This window comes from Pocillopora damicornis, chromosome 1 (assembly GCF_964200805.1).
Source record: "Pocillopora damicornis chromosome 1, jaPocDami1.2, whole genome shotgun sequence".
NCBI classification, from domain to species: domain Eukaryota; kingdom Metazoa; phylum Cnidaria; class Anthozoa; order Scleractinia; family Pocilloporidae; genus Pocillopora; species Pocillopora damicornis.
The window spans coordinates 25,375,171-25,395,765 of record NC_142670.1 but is presented as its reverse complement, the minus strand read 5'-3'; the positions used below and the strand labels follow the sequence as shown (position 1 = coordinate 25,395,765).

Here is a 20,595-nt window from a genome sequence, read left to right as displayed (position 1 = left end):
GATGTTTTGAGGGTTAGCTTCTCATGGAATTAATCTCAGGTTCTCATGAAAGGCTAACCGCTTTTTAGAATCTCTTCACAATGGCCAATTCACTTAATCACCTCGATTGTTAAAACCAAATTATTTTATGATTTATGACTCATTCTCCTTCATCAGTTTCACCACTCTTGGTTATCCAAGACACTCTCCTCCTGTGTAGATATCAAGGGTGGGAGATATGGATCTTTAGGTAAAACATTGACTGGGAAGTGCTGATGAGGCAAAGTAATACCCGAAAAATATTCTGGAGCAACAAAACTTAACAGAAAAACTTCACATAATTTCCCTTGAAAGTAGATGGTGCAAACACTGCTCCCCCTCTCCCAGAGAGACCCCCTCCTCTACCCCAAAAAAAAAGAAGAAGGAAAAACAATAAAAAATGGATTACAAATTTTGAGAGGGAAGGATCCGATACAAGACTAGAAGAGAATATAGGACGGGAGAATAAATACCGGGAAAGATATTGGAAAAGAACCAAATTCCCCTGCCTTTCTTTCCCCCGTCCCCCCCCCCCCCCCGTTCCCCCTAACAATAATTGAATATTCAACAATTAAAGCTTTTATTCCATCCTGCTTTGCGCGTATGTCTTGTTAGACAATATTCTCCAAGTTTAAGATCTTCAACACAGTGCTTCTTTAGAAGCGGTTCTTGAAATAAGCCGCACAATCCGGCGGCCAGCTTGCCGCAAGCGTTACCAACTGTAAGCAAACTCAACGCAAACTCTTTTTTCTGCTGATCTGCTATCAATTCAGAAACAGTGTGAGCGGAATTAAGATACATGGATCCTGCTGTAAATCCCTCAGTAAAACACAAAGCAATAATAATCTCTACTCGTGGAACAAACCTATACCAAGAGGCCAAGAAAAAAAACAACCCGTGCAGAGATGCTATCAAGGCTAAGATCCATGTTCGTCTAACCCTGATGTAATGAACTAGTTTAGGATTGATTGCGGAAACTAAAAAAAAGTGGGACCTGCCCATGAACTTGCCAACGTGGTAAGAAAGTATATAATACGGATAATGGTCTCTCGGCTTGAAAGGCGCATTTGGAAACGCCAAAGTTGTTATAACAGCATGATTCGAAAGATACTCTGAAAAGTATGTTATAAAAAGGAATGTTATATATGGGAAAATATCCTTGGCTACGTTTAATCTGTCACGAAATGAGAAAGTTGTTGTGTCATCTTCCACGGGTGGATGGTCCTCGCTGAATGGTATGATCTCTTTCTTGCCGATAGGCTCCTTATCCAGGAGGGCGTAGAAAAGTAACAGCAGGAAGGGCCAAGGGATGGTTGTCATAATAGTACTGCGGGGTGGCAGACAAGACCACGTGGTAAGACCTGACAATGAAATGAATTAACATAAATAGCGTTTGCCAATAATGGTTAACCATTTGTTGAACGAGCACTTTCACATGAAGCATGAAGCTAAATGTACATTTATGAGTCGATGTTCTCCTCTGCAAGTAACAACTGACTCAACTTTCTTGAACTAAAGAGATAGGCAATTTTTACTCATACCCCAAACGCGCTTTCCTCTAAAGGCGAAACTCGAGACAAACGTCACGACGAGAAATCTCTTCCGTGACTTCAATTAAGGTGAAAAAAGTAAACAAAAATAAAAAAATAAAAAAACAGATGAGACTAACAAAGACGAGGACAATACTAAAAGAGATGAAACAAAATTTATAAAGAAAATAGGTTTCTAAAGAAACTGTGATGTTGCGTAGGAGAATGGAGAAGGAGGTATTACAATATCATTTGGTTTTATCAACTAAGTTTATGATTTAAGTGGTCAAAGCCGTAAAGAGTTCATTATTTAAATCTGACGTTTCGAGTGCTACTGAGCCCTTTCGAACGTCAGCTCTTTGCTCTGATGAAGGGCTAACGCCCTAAAAGTCAGCCCTACCGAAACTCTTTACTGCAGCCAATTAACACTATCAAGTCAGATCATGGAAACAAAATTTAGATAAGAGAAAAAATACAAAACAAAATAAATTTTTGTGCTACATACTTGTGTAGTAGAGGGGTCCTATGAAAGATGACAACCCTACACCAGCCACGAAGGAGCTTACTGTAATATGTTCGTAGAACGCCGTGAGAGACAGAAACGTTATTTCACTGGTAGCCACGCCAGACTCTATAACGCTGACTCCAGCGAGTCTTCCCAAGATGCGCTGCGAGCTGACGAGCGCCGTCAATCCTCCGAGAAGAAATACGACGACGAACATGATTTTCTTCCAATAAGAGATGCGCTGAAGAAACCAGGGAGCTGCCAGCTTAATACAGAGCACGGGAGTAGCAATGGATAAAATCACTGTTGTTGTGGCAACGGTTGATCCTGCGAGAATGTCCTCGGCTGAAATCAGACATATTTCATCGTACACGAACGACAAAATGCCAAAAAAGAAAAAACATACAATGTTCCTTCCCTTTTCTGTAGTTTCGGGTTCAGCCATAGTCTTGATTAATGGCGATTCCGATGTTTCTTCGCGAGACTTTTATGGTTGTCGTTATCAGTTATCTTGGTTTGCCAGTGAAGCCAAGATTGTTGACATCTCAACTAAGCACGTTTGATAACATTATTGAGCTTATTTTCACACTGAACTAAAAAGAAATACAGAGGGCACTTATTAGTTAAAAAACAATCCAAAAACAATGCTACAGATATCTCATTTTATAAAATGTTCAGAGAAATGCGCGCGCCGTGATTGGTCAGCATGAGTCCATTATGTTTCCATAAAGCACGTGCCTTACGTCACACGAGTGCACTGTTGAGATATAATGCAAGCAGCCTACGTCATCGGTACGAGCGCGCGCAACTCACAATACATTTTATAAAAGAAATAAAAAGCCTTGTTCCTCGAGCATTGTTGAGATATATAAGCACTTGTGAATTTTTAAGAACACGACGGCTCCTGCTTCTCCGCACTTCTCTCTTGTTCTTAAAAATTCTCAAGTGCCTATATGTCTCAACGATGCACTCGGTACGTTTTTTATTTCTCATTAGCCATTACCCTGTTGAGACCTTTTACCAAATATGCCACAAATTAAACCAAATGTTTGAGACGAGCGGAAGATTAGGCCATGCATAACGGACCAGTCACTAGCTACCAGCTAGGAGGTGGAGGGCGGGGGGGAGGGGGATTTGTGGGCATCATATGATTTTCAAGGGAACGGAGAGGTGATCAGTCGTTGTTAACTGAAATTAAAAGAGAAACTATAAAAATAAAATGACTGCCAATGAGGGGGATTCTTAAAATACTACAGAGCCTTAGGGGAGGGGGAAAATCAGGTTATTATATTGCGTCACAACCAAAATCAAACGATCACTCCTCTAGGGGATAGATAATGACCGGTTCCCAACAAGCACGTGTCGTACTAGTCTCCAGGGCCACATGCTTTTACTCATCACTTTTCTCCTGCCACGTGACTAAAAGAGACTTTTGCCCCGCGAACGATAACGTATGAGTTTAATCTACCTAAGGCACCAACCAGATGATTTATTCTTATTGTTCAGCGAGTAATTTGCCACCAGTACATGTCAAATAAATAGTTCATAATCAGGTAAATTATATAACCCCATTCCTTGCCAAGATATAGTGAGCTTCTGTTCATCTGTTCCCCTTTCGCATTATATTTGATATGTTTCAGATTCGATTTCATTAATTCCCATCCGCCATGCTCTGATCGCTCACAAAGAATGTTCTCATTATCATAAACTGTAAGCATGTGTGGTCCCATCCACCAGTGATGGACGGAATCGTAATACGCAAAGATATCTATCCATCAGTCGTAAGAAGAGACAACTGAACTCAAAAATTTCCCGAAATTTTTGTCCCGTTGTTTTTACGGATTTTTCTCTTTCCAAATAGTGGACTTATTAAATCACTACCGGGGCGACAGGCTAGAAAATCAATTTATTCACTCGAGTTCGTCCGTTAAATCACCCATGCCTGGAAACTCAGTCATTAAGGACCAGTTAAATATAAACAAGATTTGCAAATGCCGTACCTTTGTATTCAGTCTAGCCAGGAATGATGATTTTCTTCACTGGTCATATCGTTTCCTTAATCTTGAACACAACCCGTGGGTTTGGCGCGTGGTTAGAGCTGGTTAGAGCCCCACCCCTCCCCGCTAAGAACATAAAACTACCTGTCCTATGACCTGCAAATAGATTTACCTGACTGAATTTACGATTGGCTTCTTCGCGTTTGGTTCAAACAGAGTGCTTTAGGATTATTTACTAAATCATGGATATATGATATATCCTGATGAAGACTAGAAGTATTGCAGTCGAAACGTCGCGATCAACATCAAAAGTGACTCTATCGTGAGACAAACGAACAAAGTTCATCTCCTATTACATAGACATATGTTCTATAGTTAACATGCTGATGTTTAACCAAAAAAGAAAATGACCAGCTCCCAGTTAGCTTGCTCCGGTTGTTTCCTTACTCGGAACTGGTTAGATCAAATGACCACCACAAACCGTATAATATTAAGCCAAGCTTTAATAATTATTCGATCTAAAAGAAATACATTTATAATTCGCAATTAGAACAAACGCAAATCAAGTCTTTATCTTGTAACTAAATTCAAAAACTTCAATATAAACTTACTTCTGTGGCGGGTCGTTACAAAAGTCTCACTTTACGGGTTAGCAGATTCTCCAGGTAAGCGGATTTAGAGACAGAAAAACGATAACAAAATAACTTCTTTCTCACTTCGATTCTGCTGAAAAACTGACTTAAACATAATAATCTAACGCTTTTAAATCAATCTATTGAATTAATGTCAATCACGATTCTTGTCATCGAATAAATCTGTCAACACGAGGCAACGCCTATTTATTAAACGAAACACCGGTATTGCAGAGGTCATAAGTTCAACTCTCGTTCAAGCCTGAATTTTTTTCAGGCTTTGTTTTTACTGCTCAAGTAGTGTTCATAGCTGCGATGATCACTCTTGTCATATTTTCAAAGTAGTTTAAATATACCATAAAACTAAAAAAAATGTACACGCTTGCTAGCGTACCGGTCAACCGCAAAATCAAATTACACTCTCTTGTCAGCCAGAGGGCTATATGTCTGTTTCCTTTTTGGGCAAAATTTAACAACATCTGCTTCCTTATAGTCTCAGAGCTCACGCAATTCAAACTTTCGTGGCGATTTTCAATCATTTCGAGAAATGAATATCGTGAAATAGATCTCAGATGACTCTTTTAAATACACACGTAGATGAAAATTGATTTAATTCGGAGCATTTGATTGTCCTGGAAAATGTTCTTATTCGTTTACAATTAAAAGGCAGGTTCGTTTAGTTAGTTTTGCTCGTAAAAGACTGGGAAGAGAATTAGTTCAACTCGAACCAGTCTCCACGCAAACGAAATTACTTTACATTTTGACGCCTGGACGCTATTGCTTTAGAGTCAACTCAAATATGAGAGTTATATCGGCTTTATGGGTAACGTATCAGAGATATCTCACAACACATCCATGGAAAACTCAAACTCTGACTACTGGTGAGGTTAACCAAATTTATGTTTACACCCTTTTTACAACGACAGAATGTCTGCTTGGTCTAACTGAAGGGTCAAACCTTCGTCCGGTATTCGACTGTTGGACAGTTCGATATATCATTTAGAAATTTTTAAGCGTTTCTCGGTATACCCTTTAGAAATTGTTGGTGCTTTAGACTTCGAGTTGAGAGGTTCGGGTTCGGGACTTGGCCCGGGTCATTGCGCCTTGTTCGTTAGTTTCACAGTGCCTAGAGTCTCCACTCTGGAGTATAAATGAGTCCACCGGTAAATTGTCAGGGAATTGTAACTTTCGAAGATTTCATCGTTCAAATTCCTGTCCAACGAGGCCAAAATTGTGTTCAACTGCTCCAGCCAAGTGCCAGATTTATCGTCATTTTTTATGTCTAAGGCAAGATTATAGCCACCGTGATTTTCTTGGAGACCTTTCTCTCTCTGAGCCATTTGTTTGTGAGAGTGAACTTTTTTTTTTTAATATTAAAAGATATATCACGTTTATTCTGCTGGAAAGACTTGAGTTCCAGTTCAAATTCCCCACCCCCCAAGTGAGTTTATATTTGACATGTTTTGTGCACTTTGAGGATCAGCAATTTTGATGAACCCCCTGAATAAGTGAAACATGCAAATATTGTAAATTTTATTTTATTTTATGTTTTCACCCTGAGCTGGTGGAAAACCTCACAGAATCTTTAAAGATCTTTAAGGATTGTCAAAGACCTGTCAAAGATCTTTAAAAGCAAGGCTCTTTAATAAACAAAAGATTTTGTTTTCTTGCATTGAACTCAGGCTATTAATTAATGCAAGGTATACAGATCTATATCTAACCAATCTCACCTCTTCTTGATAAATCATTCGGTTTTTTTGCTATTGCAATGTTCTCATTTCAGCTGTGATGTTTAGTACAAGTGACATCTTGACTCAACAAATTATCGAAAAAAAGGGATTGCATCACGATTTTAGAAGAACACTTCGCATGTACATAATGGGAGTCATTATTGGGCCTATTCAAAGGACATGGTTTTTAACACTTGAGCGCCTTCTACCACCTACATCCAAGATGCAAATTCTCAAGAAACTTATAGTAGACCAAACAATTTATGGTCCTTTTATAATATTTTTCTTCTATAGCTTATCAGGGACACTGTCTGGGAAAGATATTAGTGAGATCAAGGAAGTTATTGAAGAGAAGTACCTTAGAACTTTGATCACAGGCTACAAAGTGTGGCCATTTGTACAAGCAATTAATTTTACTCTTGTCCCTGTTCAATTGCGAGCTAATTTTGTTCAAGGGGTGTCTCTTGGTTGGAATATGTACTTATCCTGGATGGTAAACAAACCTGTGAACAGCTTAACCCTCACTCATGACAGTCTAGGGGAAAAGAACCCAGACTTTTCTGTGGACTCTGATATATGAAAAGCTGTGTAGATTACAAACTTATTGCATCGTTGCATTTTAAATACTTTAAATATTACATATATTTATTTAGTTTTCTAATAGATTTGTGTAGCAATGGTATCATCAATTCCTTAATCCTCGGTGCTGAGGTGTAGGTTTAAAATTTTGGTAAATCTAACTGGAAAATATGCAGACTTCATGTAAAATTAAATTAAATGCAACCGTAACCCTAACTCATGACAGCCATGGGGAAATGAACCCAGACTTTTCTGTGGACTCTGATATAAGAAAAGCTGTGTAGAGTACAAACTTATTGCATCATTGTATTTTAAATACTTTACTAAAAACTTGTATAAGTTTCTTATAGATTGGTGTAGCAGTAGCATCATCAATGTCTTAATCCTCAGGGTGGAGGTGTAGGTGTAGGTTCAAAATTGATATTTATCTAAATGAAAAATATGCAGACTGCATGTAAAATGAATGTAATTTGCAATAATATTTCAAGGCTGACATGCCTGTTGTGTTTTTAATTTGACGATCAACTTCAATAACATATTTTTCTTAGTCTCTCCACAGTATAGCAACAATGCTTGGTATTTATATCATCAGTAGTTTGAACAACCCAATATTCCTTTACTTTTGTATTTAGGATATAAGTTACATAAGTTGTGTAATGATGATGATGAGTGATGAGATAAGCAAAGAAACATCAAATACTTAACCCATAATAACTTACCAGTACAGTTGGTTGGGGTGTGAATGCATTTAATTTTTTTTCCATTTATTGTAAGTTGTAGTGACATTGTTACTAAGTAACAATGAAATTTTCAGGAACCAATCTGTCAAAAAAATTGGCCCCCAAAAGCCAAAAAAAGTCTTTTTTTGGCTTTTGGGGGCCAATTTTTTTGACAGATTGGTTCCTGAAAATTTCAGAGACAGTAGCAACCTCAAAATTCCAATTTCAGCCCCCTCATACCCGGTGTTTAAAGTGAGTGAAATAAGTGTAGAACAAAAACCCATGGCCTCAAGGGGTATCTGGGTGAACACCAGTTATACAGTCCAGCTAGTATTAAGCAGTCACCTTGTAATAAGTGCTCAATTTTTGAAGTTCCAAATTTGTTTCCTCTTAATCCCTCTACTAAAGAGATAAAAAACATGCCAAGTGCATGTGGCATAAGGCGGGTGCTTTATGGAAATTTAATGAACTCATTCTTACCGATCACAGTGCACGCATTTCTTTGAACATTAATAATAAGTCCCAAAGGCCTATTTTTTTTTTCACCTGTATTGAACAGTCACTGAAAGCAGAACTACTCAAATAAAACTAAAAAAAACCTTTCAAGTAACTTTGAATCCATGTTTCTCACCCAGAATCTAGGTAGTATTTTTGAGCAAGATTCTGTGCGGGATTAAGTGGTCAATTATGGCATAAAGTGGTATTGTGTAAGGTTTTTTTAATACCACTAATCTGTGGAACCTGTTTTAAGTGGTCACTTTGCCATTTCCTGTGGGTGTCCGCTTAATATAGTGGTATTTGGAATAAGTGCTGGCTCTGGCTAAATAGTACTCACTATTTCCCACCTTGTGATAATTTGGAGAATTCTGAATTATGATTCATTCCAAAAAACCCTAGAGGCCATGTTTGTTTTTTGTATACTTATTCCAATCATGCCTCTTTGATTACTGGCTACTTGACTAGGGGACTAAGAGGGGAATTTGAAGGAGGCTACTGGCTCTGAGATTTTCTACACTTTTGGTCTGCAAGTTTTTAACTTTATCAGGGAAATACTTACAACTCTTGCATCTGCTTCTGACAATTTTCCAAGATAAATCATTTGGTTACGCAGTAGTCTGTAGGAGTCCTTAGCCAACAATTCAGGGCTAGTTCAGTCACAAATTACCCTTTATGTTTAAAAACACATCCATGAGTGTGTTTTTTGGCAGGTGGGCATCAATAAACCATTAGCAAGTAAGTAAAAACATGGTTTAGGGATAACGTTTTGTATGCTCGAATACATTTTCTTCTGCCATTCACTTGCATGAGGAATTTACTAAAATTTGAACTTAGGGTCAATCTTGCAGCTGAACTCGAATCCTCATACTTATGAAATTTAGTTACCCATGGAGACAAGAAAATTTGGTTTTCCCATGACCGTGTGACCGATTGTCTGGTTTACAGTTACTGTAGTACATAAATGGACTGTTATGGATAGCAGTGACTGATGTTTTGACAACTTAAGTGAAAGTCATCATCAGAATCAAGTAGGAGTTATCTTTCAGTCAAAATCTGGTTTGTTTGAACTGATTGGTCAGTTTCTCCGTGATTTTACTACACATATTGACTGTAACAGTAAAGAAGCATAGGTCTGTAGCAATCAGTCAGATTCGTTACGTTAGTTGAGATAGGTCTGTTTGGCTCGCTAACTGATAATAATCTCTCTAGGTAATTGGTTTTTCTTTGAGGCACACCTTTCCCTTGCTTTGTACTTTTCTTCTTTTTCAAATTAGTAACTTTGAATGGTCTCAACGAATTAAATAAATTATTACAAATTTCAACCTTTAATTAGTTGCTGTTTATTCATGTGCAAATTTAGTTTCAAGATAGATCATCCAAATCCAAGGAAATGCTGTCAAATTTTGTTTAAAATTAATACGTACAATTATTTCCGGCTTCTATTCATGCCTAACACAGGAGCCTCACGTAACTTTGTGTTCTGGAAGAAGCTTTCTTTGGTTCATCCACTCGTTAAACGTCCCAGATGAGCAATTCAAGATCTTCGCAAGAAGAAACTAAAATCAAACACAAACGAATAAATAGGTGAGTTAATTAATCAAGAAACAAATGCTAAATACAAACACAAAACCATTTTAAGAAAATAAGAGGCGATTAGAGCGCGCCCAAAAAATTGAATTTGACGTCCAGTTGCCGTCTGTGTCTCAAAAACGTCTGCGCTTAAGCGCCATAATTTTGGCCCTCGATCCTTGTCTTTCACGAGCTTGAGCTGACATCCGTCCAGTATTGCCCTAGTGCTTTCTTGTTAAGACAGCTCAAATGAGCTTTGCTGTTACTTACGAAGTAAAACGAGACCCGTCGACCGATCACCCAACAGAATTTTCTACGTAATATATAGGACGAAATAACAATATATGCGAGTTGAAGAAGTGATCAGTTTGCCACCACTAGGAATGGAGACTACTGAGCATCAGATTATAGGCCGTGATTGAGGGCCAGGGTACCTTGAGCTGGCTTTGTACCCTTAGGATGATAATAAGCACTCATGAAAACCAAAAAAACAATTGTTCCGTGTTTGCCCCCAAGTCTAGCAGACATTCTATTCATCTTAAAATACAGCTGTTCGTACCTTAAGCGCCTCCAGTGTGGTTAATGGGCATAGTTCATAGATGGGTAAGGATTGAACGATAAGACAAAGTTTAGCCTACAACAAACAACATTAAGACTGAAATGAGAACAACTGATTTACAGTCAAAGTAGATAGAGAAGCACCACAAACCGATCACTTGGAACGTATAGTTCACTTTGTTCCTGCAGTCAAATTAAAAGTTTCATAGCTCCGTGAATACTGAGAAATTACTTTAGAGACACTTCAACTTCTCATAAAGTTGCCAGCCGAAAACGAGCCATCCTGAATTTTGAATGAAGAAAATCACAGGAATACGATAATATAAACTTCCATAAAATTGAGTATGCCTTGGAAAATTGTTGCATTAACAATCACCGCCCATCACGCTTCTAGGGATACAGACTCCAAGTAATGGCCTGATATTCAAACAGTTTTGTTTCAGCACCAAATGGCCATCAGTCGAGTGGATTTTTCTCATAGCTTGAAAAATCAACTCAAGAACAAACCTGGACAAAAGGCAGCGTGGTGATGTCATCAACAGCAAATGGATATAACTTGTTTAAAAGGATGATCACCTCTGCTTCGCTGGCAACTCCAAGTTCTTTGGCCTCATTCTCCAAATCCTCGTACCTATTAAGTGAACAAATACTTAACCAGAGAGGAATGAATAAGATGCACGGGATCCTTCTTGATTTAGAAAAAAAAACCTTAAAAAAGTCGCACCATAGTAACATCCTAAAATGGTTCTAAATTCCAAGAAGACATTGACGTAAAAATTTCCCGAGAAAAAATGTTGCACAAGTCCTTGTTACCTCTGAAACTATTTTCAAAGCTGCAAAAATCAGATTATTGGAGGCCTTACTATTTACTATTGTTTGTAAAACAATATTTGATTCAGCTTCTATGAAAAGACGAATGTCAGACTCTTACACCTTGCGAAAGTTCATCCTGATCTTACTGTCACCTACTGCCACTCATTTTGCTTTCATCTTTAACCCTCCTTATGCCTTGTATGCTTTTGGTTTTATCTTGATTGTTTTTATGGTTTTGAATTTTTCTTTGTTCATTTATGTACCTCCTGTGTTCACTAACCTCGTAAGGTGTGGTTTTGGTTTTCTCCCATATCCTCAAACACGAAACTTACCACGTCAATCTTGGTGCTATCAATTTCTATTCGACCACAGCCTCCTTTAGTTTTTTCTAACATTTTAACTGCAGCTTTTTGTCGTGATATGGAGAATATAAACTTTTATAAATCCCGGCATTTTTTTTATCTATTTATCATCAATTTTCCTACGTTATTTACCATGGAGCGCTTTTAACATCTTCCTTGTTAGAATCTTGAATGATCTCACGGCCTGCTTGTCGCACTCTTTGTAAATCCACTGGAAAGACCGAAGATGGATCAACCGCCTGGACTTTTGAAATAAACGAATGCTTTTCATTCCTGTTCGATTAATAAAATTAAAAGACTACATAAGTCATGATTTTGGACCTCACTGGAATCTTCCCAGGGAGCTGAAGGACAAACGTTTTTGAGATGCGGACGGCAGTTGGAAGTTAAAAAGTTCTCATGGTCTGCACAATTTCGTTTGCAACGTTTAAACGACGGCCTTATAATCGATAAATTGGCGTCAAAAGACACCACAATAAATAATATTCTTCTTCCGCCTGCTGTCCGCGTCTCTTAAACGTCTCTGCTTGAGTTCTTTTCCAGAAGACGACCGCTTCCATCCAGCATTAAAAGTAAGTAGCTAACGAGGAAAATATCTCATATAAGTATATACCACACTAAAGAATTGGTCCATGCTTAGCGCGCGTATATTGAGTTATGGATGTACGCGGAAAGTTTGGAGAGCACGAGAAAAGCGTAAGAGTTGTTCGAGGCGCAGCCAAAGACAAAATAGTACGTCAAGAGTTTAATCTCTGACCATATTTCAGCAAAAGAAATAAACTTTAAGTTTTTGGTATCTGTATGGTATATACTAATCAAGAACAAGTATCCACCTCAGTGTTGGTGAAAGTGGCGAATATTTACCCCCACTTTGTAAGTAGTTGGACACTATTCTGACGAATTCCAAACTGAGAATTCGTAGCACGATATTCTCAATTCTTGAAATTCAAAGCCCTTGTAAGCTTTATAATTATTATTATAAGACCAATTGATAATTAACAAACTAAGATTCATCAAAGCCCAAAGTTATACAACTTCAGCTTAAACTGAGGAAAGATCTCTACGCATCACATTTTGAAGAGTTTGAGCTTTCATTGGTTTTATTTCCTGAGGCAGAGAAGAAGCTAGCTGAATGAAAGTGTCAGATGTATTTTGCTTTAATCTCAGACAAGAGGAAGCAATGCTTTACCCTTAGGCAGCCTTTTATTCTACCTAGATGAGCACCACGACATCCTAACTAAGGCATCCCTTAAGCTCATGACAACGGCGGATGACAACTTGTCGTGCCAGTTTTGCTTGTTGTTTGTTGTGTCAAGATGACAAACCTGTTGATCTCGGTGAGTTTTTTTCTGACTCGCTCAGCAGACCTTGCTTGAATTTTTTCAAAACCTTCTCGGATCGTATCGCACAAAGAGTTTTCAGATTTTGAAGAAGACTTCTTTAAGCTGTACAATACATAAGACACAAACCCCAATATGTTAAAAATATCTTCATTATTTGCAGTTATTGTATGATACACACAAAGAAAAAGACAAAAAGGCCAGTTTACCTAATTAAATCATAGACAAATAGAACGAAACCAGCGAGATTCTACTCAGCGGTACATTTTACTGATTCGTCTATCTGTCCATCTGAATGGGTGTCTTTGCATATGTACATGTCTTTTTACCTGTTTGTCCATGTAGTAGTCATTTGATCTGTCTGTTTATCTTATAGCCTGTTAGTTCGTTTTTCTGTCCGTTTGTCCGTCTCTTTGTTTTCGCGTTGGTCCATCTGCCTGCCTTACACTCAGTCTTTCTGCTTTCCTGTGCCTCTCTGTTTGTCTGTTGCCGGTTACGGTTGTTACGAGTTTCAAAGCTGACGTTTCGAACGTTGACCCATCGTCAGATAAACATTTCGAAAATGTCTTGCTGCTCATCGAACTCAGTTCATGATAAACTCCAACCTTACCCGTTGTTCACTCTCTAAGTAAAGACAGATTGCTCGACTCTCTCCAAAAGCGATGTTTAGACAAGCAATAAATCATGTATTTAAAGACGTAAGCTTCGCTCTGCCATAGGCCTAATGCTCGAAACTGTCAGCTTTGAAACTCGTTGCAGTGGCCAATTTACATTTTAAACTCAGTTGATAAAACCACTTCATTAATATGTAAGCCTGTTTGTCTCAGGTTTTCTGAAATGAATTGTACGTGGAAACTGAACAAACCGTCTCTTCGGAAATTGTCCTTTGGGGCCATTCTCCTTTGCATCTGGAAAACAAGAGAGAGCAAGTTTGCGCTATGTTTAAAACACATTAGCCGAATTCCTCTAGTATAGAAATATCCCTCGAGTTTGAGTGCCAGAGCCCCTATATTGTTATATTGTAATGTTGTGGGATAAATCAAGTTTTTCTTGTTTTGTTTCTGATGTTGGAGATAGAAAACCTACATGTATGATTTGAACCCACGTATGAAAAGAACTCAAAAGCTCACTTTTCTCTGCAGAGGCAACCTGGTGCCAAATAGGAAGCTGATCCTTGGCGTCACTTGCTTGAGCAGCTCCATTCTGAATGACTTGCAGCATTCCAGCATGTCGCCTGTTAAGACGTAAAATTTGATAATGTTTCAGTGTTAAAGCATCATGTAATTATAAGTAGCCGTGCGTGTGAGGTAATTACGAAGATTTACCCTATCAAAGATTATGTATATTCAATTTTATTTCCCGCATCGTTTTTTTGGTCGCTGAAAAATTAACGATGGACGTCGCCATTTTGAAAACAAGTCAGTAACCAGGCCACACATGTAGAACTACGACGGGCGGTTCAAAAACAGCTGCTGTCCTCTTTTTCACTTCTAAAAACTCAAAAATAAATGAAATACGAAAAATTAAATTATTTGTGTTCTGAAATTATTCAATTTAGCGCCCGGAGTGCTTATTTACTTTTGGTACCTCAACAGATTGATCAGTGCTTTTACTGGAACCGAATAAGGGCGTGTATTAGAAAAGGGTCGCTTATTGGAATAAAGGTGCTTACTCAACAGGGGCGCTCATTGACAAAAAAACAATTTGAGGGGGGCACTCATTGGAAGTAGGGCGCTAAATCGAATCATTACGGTAGTCGAGAATATCGTTTTTGAGGCCCTTTTTGCTGCAGATCGCCAGGAGATGGAGAAAAAGGAGACTTATGGAGTATGGTTGCTGAGCAAGATTAAAATGGAAGCATCCGCTTACCACTGGACACTATCAATAATAATGGTGTTCAGTGGTTGCACTACGCGACTAATCGTAACAGTATGTGCATGGTGGTTACCAGCACAGAGTAAAGATGTTATTCCTTTGTTTCCCAGAAGCAATACGATGAATACTGATGAAAAGATATCTATCCAATCCTCAGTAATAGCAATTAAGAAAAGGGTGATGTTTTATTGGAAGAGTGACTGTGAAATTTTGGACGTAAAAGATTTTCAGGAATATCTCTAGCTATGACATTTGTATGATTCACTCAGCGCTGTGCATGACAAAAGCATTTCTTGACGATATTACCCAAGTAACCTGTTTACGAAAGCATTGGCTTTCAGAGTAAACAGTCATTTCATCATCGCTAGCTTTCATAGAACTGTGCACCTACCTCACTCTAACACCAACATAAACCATTTTCACTGAGTTTATAAAACTGGCTCTTGTTCCCTGGCTCTTAGCACCCTGTTCTCCAGCTGGTCCACCCCTTATGGCTCCCGGCCACGCAGGAGCCTGAGATTGAGAAGATGGTTTATCTCCAGCTTCCAGTAGATCTTCCCACGTGTCAATCTTGTCAGACGTGTCTCTTGTCCTACAGATAACAAGTATTTACTTTAGTATCAACTAGAAGTTGAAGCAAGTGACTGACCTGCCATAAGACGTTCTGTAAAACTGACTTTCCGAGCGTTAGTACTTTTCCGAGACAAGGTACTTTGACGAAGTGTTATCTTCTCTCTGAGCTGACAGGGGCCTGGCGCTTGAAAGGATAGCTTTCCAAAATTTACTGAGGTGGATGATCTATCATTATTAACCACCGATGGATGGTTAACTGAGCATTTAAGTAGCCAGCTGACATAGAGCAGCAGTTTCTTTAGAGTCTAAATAGTTTCAAAACCACCACTCATTTATCTACTCATTCATTGATTCCTTCTCCATCCATCCAACCCTCATTTCATTCACTCACCTATTCGTGCATTTATTCAATTATTCATTTATTTAATCTATCTGCACATTACTCCTTCCTATGTGTGCGTGCCCGTTCTTCCGCTTTTTCATTCATCTATCTATTTACACATTACTTCTTCTTTTCTTTTTTTTTTACTCTGCCATTGATTCATTTAAAGTTCATTTAAATAAATGGATCATTTAAAAAGCGGTCCATCTACTGATCAATCATCATCGATCCATTTCTCCCACTGATCACTATATGTAAGACAGAAAAAAAACCTCAATTTGCGTCCAAAGACAGATGCCCCGGACTCAGTGCGTCCAGATCCAGCAATTCCAGGGCGGAATATAGAAGAAGGCGAATCATAAAAAAAGCTTGCGCGTGCGTTCATCTGAGGAGACAACTAGTGATCATGATCCATACGGGAAACTGTAGCATCCGTGGAGGATCTTTGAGGACCGCGTGACTGAAGTTGCACGTGGGTCATATTCCTTGTGTGTCTCAGGGGCTTTCCTTTTTGATCCGTCGAAATCACTATTTTGAGTGTCCTAATAAAGTCCTTTGACAACGGCACCTGCAAGTTAATTAAGTCTACACCTGGTTACATTCCATAGAGCTGGAAAGTGACAATGTTCATTTAGCGTACCCCGTACAACTTGTTCGCTAAACCTGATAGGACTTTGGTCATTCCCTACGATTAGTCAGAGTACAGACGCGCATCAGACGTCATGGAAAGTTATTTACCTTACGGTGTTCTTGAGTTATTTATTGTAGAAGGAAAGGCTTCCGTATAACTCACTCTATTCTGAAACAAAACTGTAATTCCAAAAGAAATCTGTTGATGGCTGTTTGAACGTATACTTTTCAAAAATATGGCCTACGATTTTTAAACTAAGATAACCTTTTTTCGTAACAAAGAAGTTCTTTATCATCAATTTTCGTAGTCGCCAAGCACTTAAAGTAGTTTTACGATTTTTTTTATAAAAATTCCCCTTTTTACCTTGGTGCGTAAATCTTTTGTCCTGAGATTATACACATAGCACAGCAAAGTGTGCAGACTTCTGAGTTTACCGCTAAAGTTACGAACATACCGATCGTGTGCATCCCTAAAACGAAACATAACAACTGTCAAAGAGAGTCTCTTTTGTGGCTCGTGATCTTTTCAACACAAAGTGAGCTGATACTGTGAAGCTATTTTTGGGCATCAAACAGCTTACAATATTAATACAAGGCGTAACTTTCTTATTGGTCGATTTCGTCATTTGAGTTGATGAGATTGACTAGTATAAAGTCCAGGAGTTTCTCTGTCAGGGGATGGTTGCCATCAAACTAGGAGAATAGAAAACTTACCAGTGCTGAGGAGCGAGGACTGGTACTCCGGTCCCTAAATTGGTTGCTAAACCTTTGAGCTGCAATAGTGCTGATGTCACAATATGCAGGACGTTTATTCCATATCATTCTACTTGCTTTGTGTGGTATGGTATCTCAAAGACTTCTTTGTAGGTCAATTAATTGAGTATCCGAACGCAGAATTGAAATTAGGTCGAAAACAAATCCACGCGGGTAAGTCAGATTAATGCAAGTCCTTACAGTAGGGACCAGTCATTGCTTAATAACTTACCTCTGATCAATAACCTCTTCCTCGTGTTCTGATTTTATCTCACTGGGGAAGGCGGCAATCAACTCTTCCCCAACCCCTGATGTGTCAGTTCCGTCAGATGACCTGAGCTTGTTCATCATTTTCTTAGTTTTATTCGGAGACACACTTGATGGCTCCGTCATCAGCAACTGACCTTGAGGGCCCTTCATGACATCCACCACCTACATAGAGATATGATATATTCTTTTAAATGCGCATGTGTGTTAAGAGGTAAAAGTTGAAGTGACCCAGAAAAAATAGTAAACACAGCAAGAATTGTTCGCCAGTGGCCAGTTAGATTTGAGATTGTCAATTCCCTCGTCACGTAATGAGAGACAAGGAAAACTTTTACTCTAAATGGCTGTTTTGATTACTGTACGGTAAAGGTTAAGTCAGTTCCCGAGCCAAGAGGCTCACCCAGCCGGAGCTTATCCCAGTTTCTTTTACGTAAAGGCGACCGAGAGTATCACTACCCTCCCCCCCCCTCCTCTTGGATGGGTGCCAGTCTATCGCAAGGATACCCCTCAGCATTTCATCAGGCTTCCCTGAAAATTTGTCGGTACCCATTTATTTTCCTGAATGGTGAGAGGCACTGTGAGAGTTACTTGTTTTGCCCAAGAACACAACACATTGACCGGGCCATAGGTCCCGTGCCCGGACCTCTCGACCCAGTCCAACGCATCAACCATAAGGCTACCACGTGTCCCGCTTTGATCATTATGACAGACACTCAAAAAGAGTCTTCGCATGTTAAGACATATAACTAACCGTAGACATGATATTCTTTTTGTTCAGACATTCTTTAAATGACTGCCCGGCTCGCACGGCTGCAAGTCTGTCTCGACTCTGGCACAACTTTTCCTTTATTTCACACAATCCCGCTTGATCTTGCAACGAGAGTGATTTTCGCTTCTTGCTTACATCAGATTTCTATTTTATTCGAAATAAATCAAAGGATAAATGAAAGCATACCAATGTGACCTCTACAAGCTACACTTACACAAGTCATTATCAATCCGGGGAAAGGGTGGGATGTGGAAGATTTTGGGGGAATAACATAATCCTTGCGCGTTTCGGAGGCGGATCAGTCGTCGTCAACGGAGTATAAACGGGCGACTGTAGAAATTTGACTGCCAATCTGCTGACAATGGGGGGGGGGGGGGTTATAAAAAGATTACAGAACCACATGGGAGGATCAGGTAAAATTTATGGTGACAAAATAAACATCAATGTTTATCAAATATGAGCAAAGATTCTGAGGGAAAAAATTTCGCATTTTAACTGTATAAATTTTTTACCCACACCCTTCCCAACTTTCTAATACATATGTCCCTTTTCTAAACGATTTCTCATCTGGAAGAACTAAAAATTAATTACACCCCTAAGGGCCTCTAAGAGCATCCGCGCAAATCAATTAGTAGGCAAATTCATTGAACATGCCTTTTGAGCAGTACTCTCTGTGTCTGTTTCTTCCTTTTTTTCCTTTTCGTTCGAGTCGACCACAACACTGACATTACACTAGAGGTGAAAACAAGGTAAGTTAGTAAGTTGGTTCGTTTCGCCAAACATGTAAGCGATGCCAAACTTGAGGTCAGACCTGCCATGCGGTACTTTATTTTATCAATAATATCTTTAATTCACATATAACAACACCATAAAGAATCATTTTCTTGGGTAAAAATAATCTGAACGATAAGGAAGGTTCCCATAAAAAAGAAAGAAGATGGTACAGGATGCGAAATATTGAACAACAATTTTAATTATAGACTCGAAAAATGAAGGCTGAAGATATTAAAGTGGACGAGGTATGACGCTGAACTCCATATTTCGAGAGCGTTTTGTGATTAGGGTAGAAACTCGCGCCAGTGAGCCACTCAACCAATTAGAAGCTGATACCAATTGTGAATTACCCTTGGTACAATCTATGGTGTTCTTTCACTCTGAGGTTTTTTTGTCGTTGTTGTGGTGTTTGCATATGTTCCTATGGCTGTGTAACACCGCAAAATAATTCCTAGATACGTTACACTCTGATTCTCAAAGTTTATTGCTATGTAAAACTTTTTAAGATCACTTGAAGTTTTTCTTTCAAAATCCAACCTTACGTGAGCTTTTAACGAATCTGCGCGCGCAATTTCTCGTCGACATTTCAAATTTTAGGTTGGACAGAAACGTATATGAAAAGTTTTCCTGCCCTTTTTTCCTGTTTTTTCCTCCAAAAAACAGGTGTAAAAGAATCTGTGGTATTAGCTAATTGTAGTTTCAGAAGCAAATAAAGGAGGAACAAAAAAGAAGAAGTGTCAAAATAGTACTTGGGCAAATAAGGTGAATGGAGAGATTTAACGGCAAGTAAAACCTTTGTGACGATGTTTTAGATTCTAAACTACGTACATAAAATAGGGAAAATTGACTCTGAGTCTGGAAAAGATATTTCAATCTCTTGGTTTGGATCAAATTTTAATTCTTTTTCTGAACACAAAGCTATCTTAAACTTCCTGCGCAGTTAGAAGAAGCAACAGCTATGTAACTTAAAATAAATGCGCACACACGAGGATCCACCCGATTAAGACGAAAAAAGTATAATAACTAACAGTAGTGAAACAGGCCGAACACTTCCACAGCAGGCTTTATAAAAACGAGAGAAACACTCGGAAACTGAGCGTTATCAATATGGATAATATTTGTTGTCTGCTTACTTTCTCCGAGCTTTGATCAATTCCAACAGTGTCGAGGACTAGATCGCGCATATCCAGACAAACGTCACCAACTGAAGCATATGGTAGATCAGCCGGTGTGTAGAATCCACAGAGTCGCTGTTTAACATGCCGGTTGTATTTATCTTTCCAGTGACCTTCGGTTAGTTCGGACTTGTAGTAACGATTTGTGCGAATTCTCACTTTTCTGTCGCTTTGAGTCAGCGACATTTGAGGCTCGGAACGAAAATTTTGCTTCAAGCTGCGAACAATGTCTGCGTAAATCTGATTCTCAGTTTTCTGCAATCCAACCATCGTGATCTTTGAGTAACTCTTTTCAAGGAAATAGTAATATCGTGAATTCTGCTACTGTTTTCAATAACCGACAAATTCACCGAATCAAACAGCCAAAATGAACATACTTCCAGTCACCATAGGGACGTTTAATGACGAATAACGTGACGATAGTCGTGACGATTTAGTAATCTGCGCCCGCAGTTCATCAGACTCGTTTGCTGGGATGAACAACAAGTCTTCTTTCCGCCTCACAAGTATGGATAGATATTAACTGCTTAGCGTGTTTCTAGTTTTAA

The 20,595-nt window shown here is 38.8% G+C and overlaps 2 protein-coding genes and 1 non-coding gene across 3 annotated transcripts; 1 reads left to right on the top strand and 2 right to left on the bottom strand.

Annotated features, from left to right (window-relative positions):
• Nucleotides 1-581: 581 nt before the first annotated feature.
• On the bottom strand, nucleotides 582-4,426 carry LOC113664942 (uncharacterized). The gene is made up of 3 exons (XM_089208346.1): nucleotides 4,053-4,426; nucleotides 2,053-2,645; nucleotides 582-1,379 (listed from the first exon to the last, which is right to left on the bottom strand). Exons 2-3 carry the CDS (start codon nucleotides 2,495-2,497, stop codon nucleotides 583-585), a joined length of 1,242 nt encoding a protein of 413 aa, XP_089064472.1. The 5' UTR covers nucleotides 2,498-2,645; nucleotides 4,053-4,426; the 3' UTR covers nucleotide 582.
• A 1,015-nt stretch (nucleotides 4,427-5,441) lies between these two features.
• On the top strand, nucleotides 5,442-8,319 carry LOC113664966 (mitochondrial inner membrane protein Mpv17). The gene is made up of 2 exons (XM_027180596.2): nucleotides 5,442-5,562; nucleotides 6,465-8,319. Exons 1-2 carry the CDS (start codon nucleotides 5,481-5,483, stop codon nucleotides 6,989-6,991), a joined length of 609 nt encoding a protein of 202 aa, XP_027036397.2. The 5' UTR covers nucleotides 5,442-5,480; the 3' UTR covers nucleotides 6,992-8,319.
• A 1,194-nt stretch (nucleotides 8,320-9,513) lies between these two features.
• LOC113664951 (uncharacterized) lies at nucleotides 9,514-20,453 on the bottom strand. The gene is made up of 14 exons (XR_016179667.1): nucleotides 20,006-20,453; nucleotides 18,753-18,830; nucleotides 18,081-18,242; nucleotides 17,295-17,494; nucleotides 16,674-16,779; nucleotides 15,952-16,247; nucleotides 15,116-15,316; nucleotides 13,980-14,083; nucleotides 13,715-13,757; nucleotides 12,835-12,954; nucleotides 11,642-11,782; nucleotides 10,842-10,965; nucleotides 10,336-10,410; nucleotides 9,514-9,763 (listed from the first exon to the last, which is right to left on the bottom strand). It is a non-coding gene; the product is annotated as an uncharacterized LOC113664951 (transcript).
• Nucleotides 20,454-20,595: the final 142 nt, after the last annotated feature.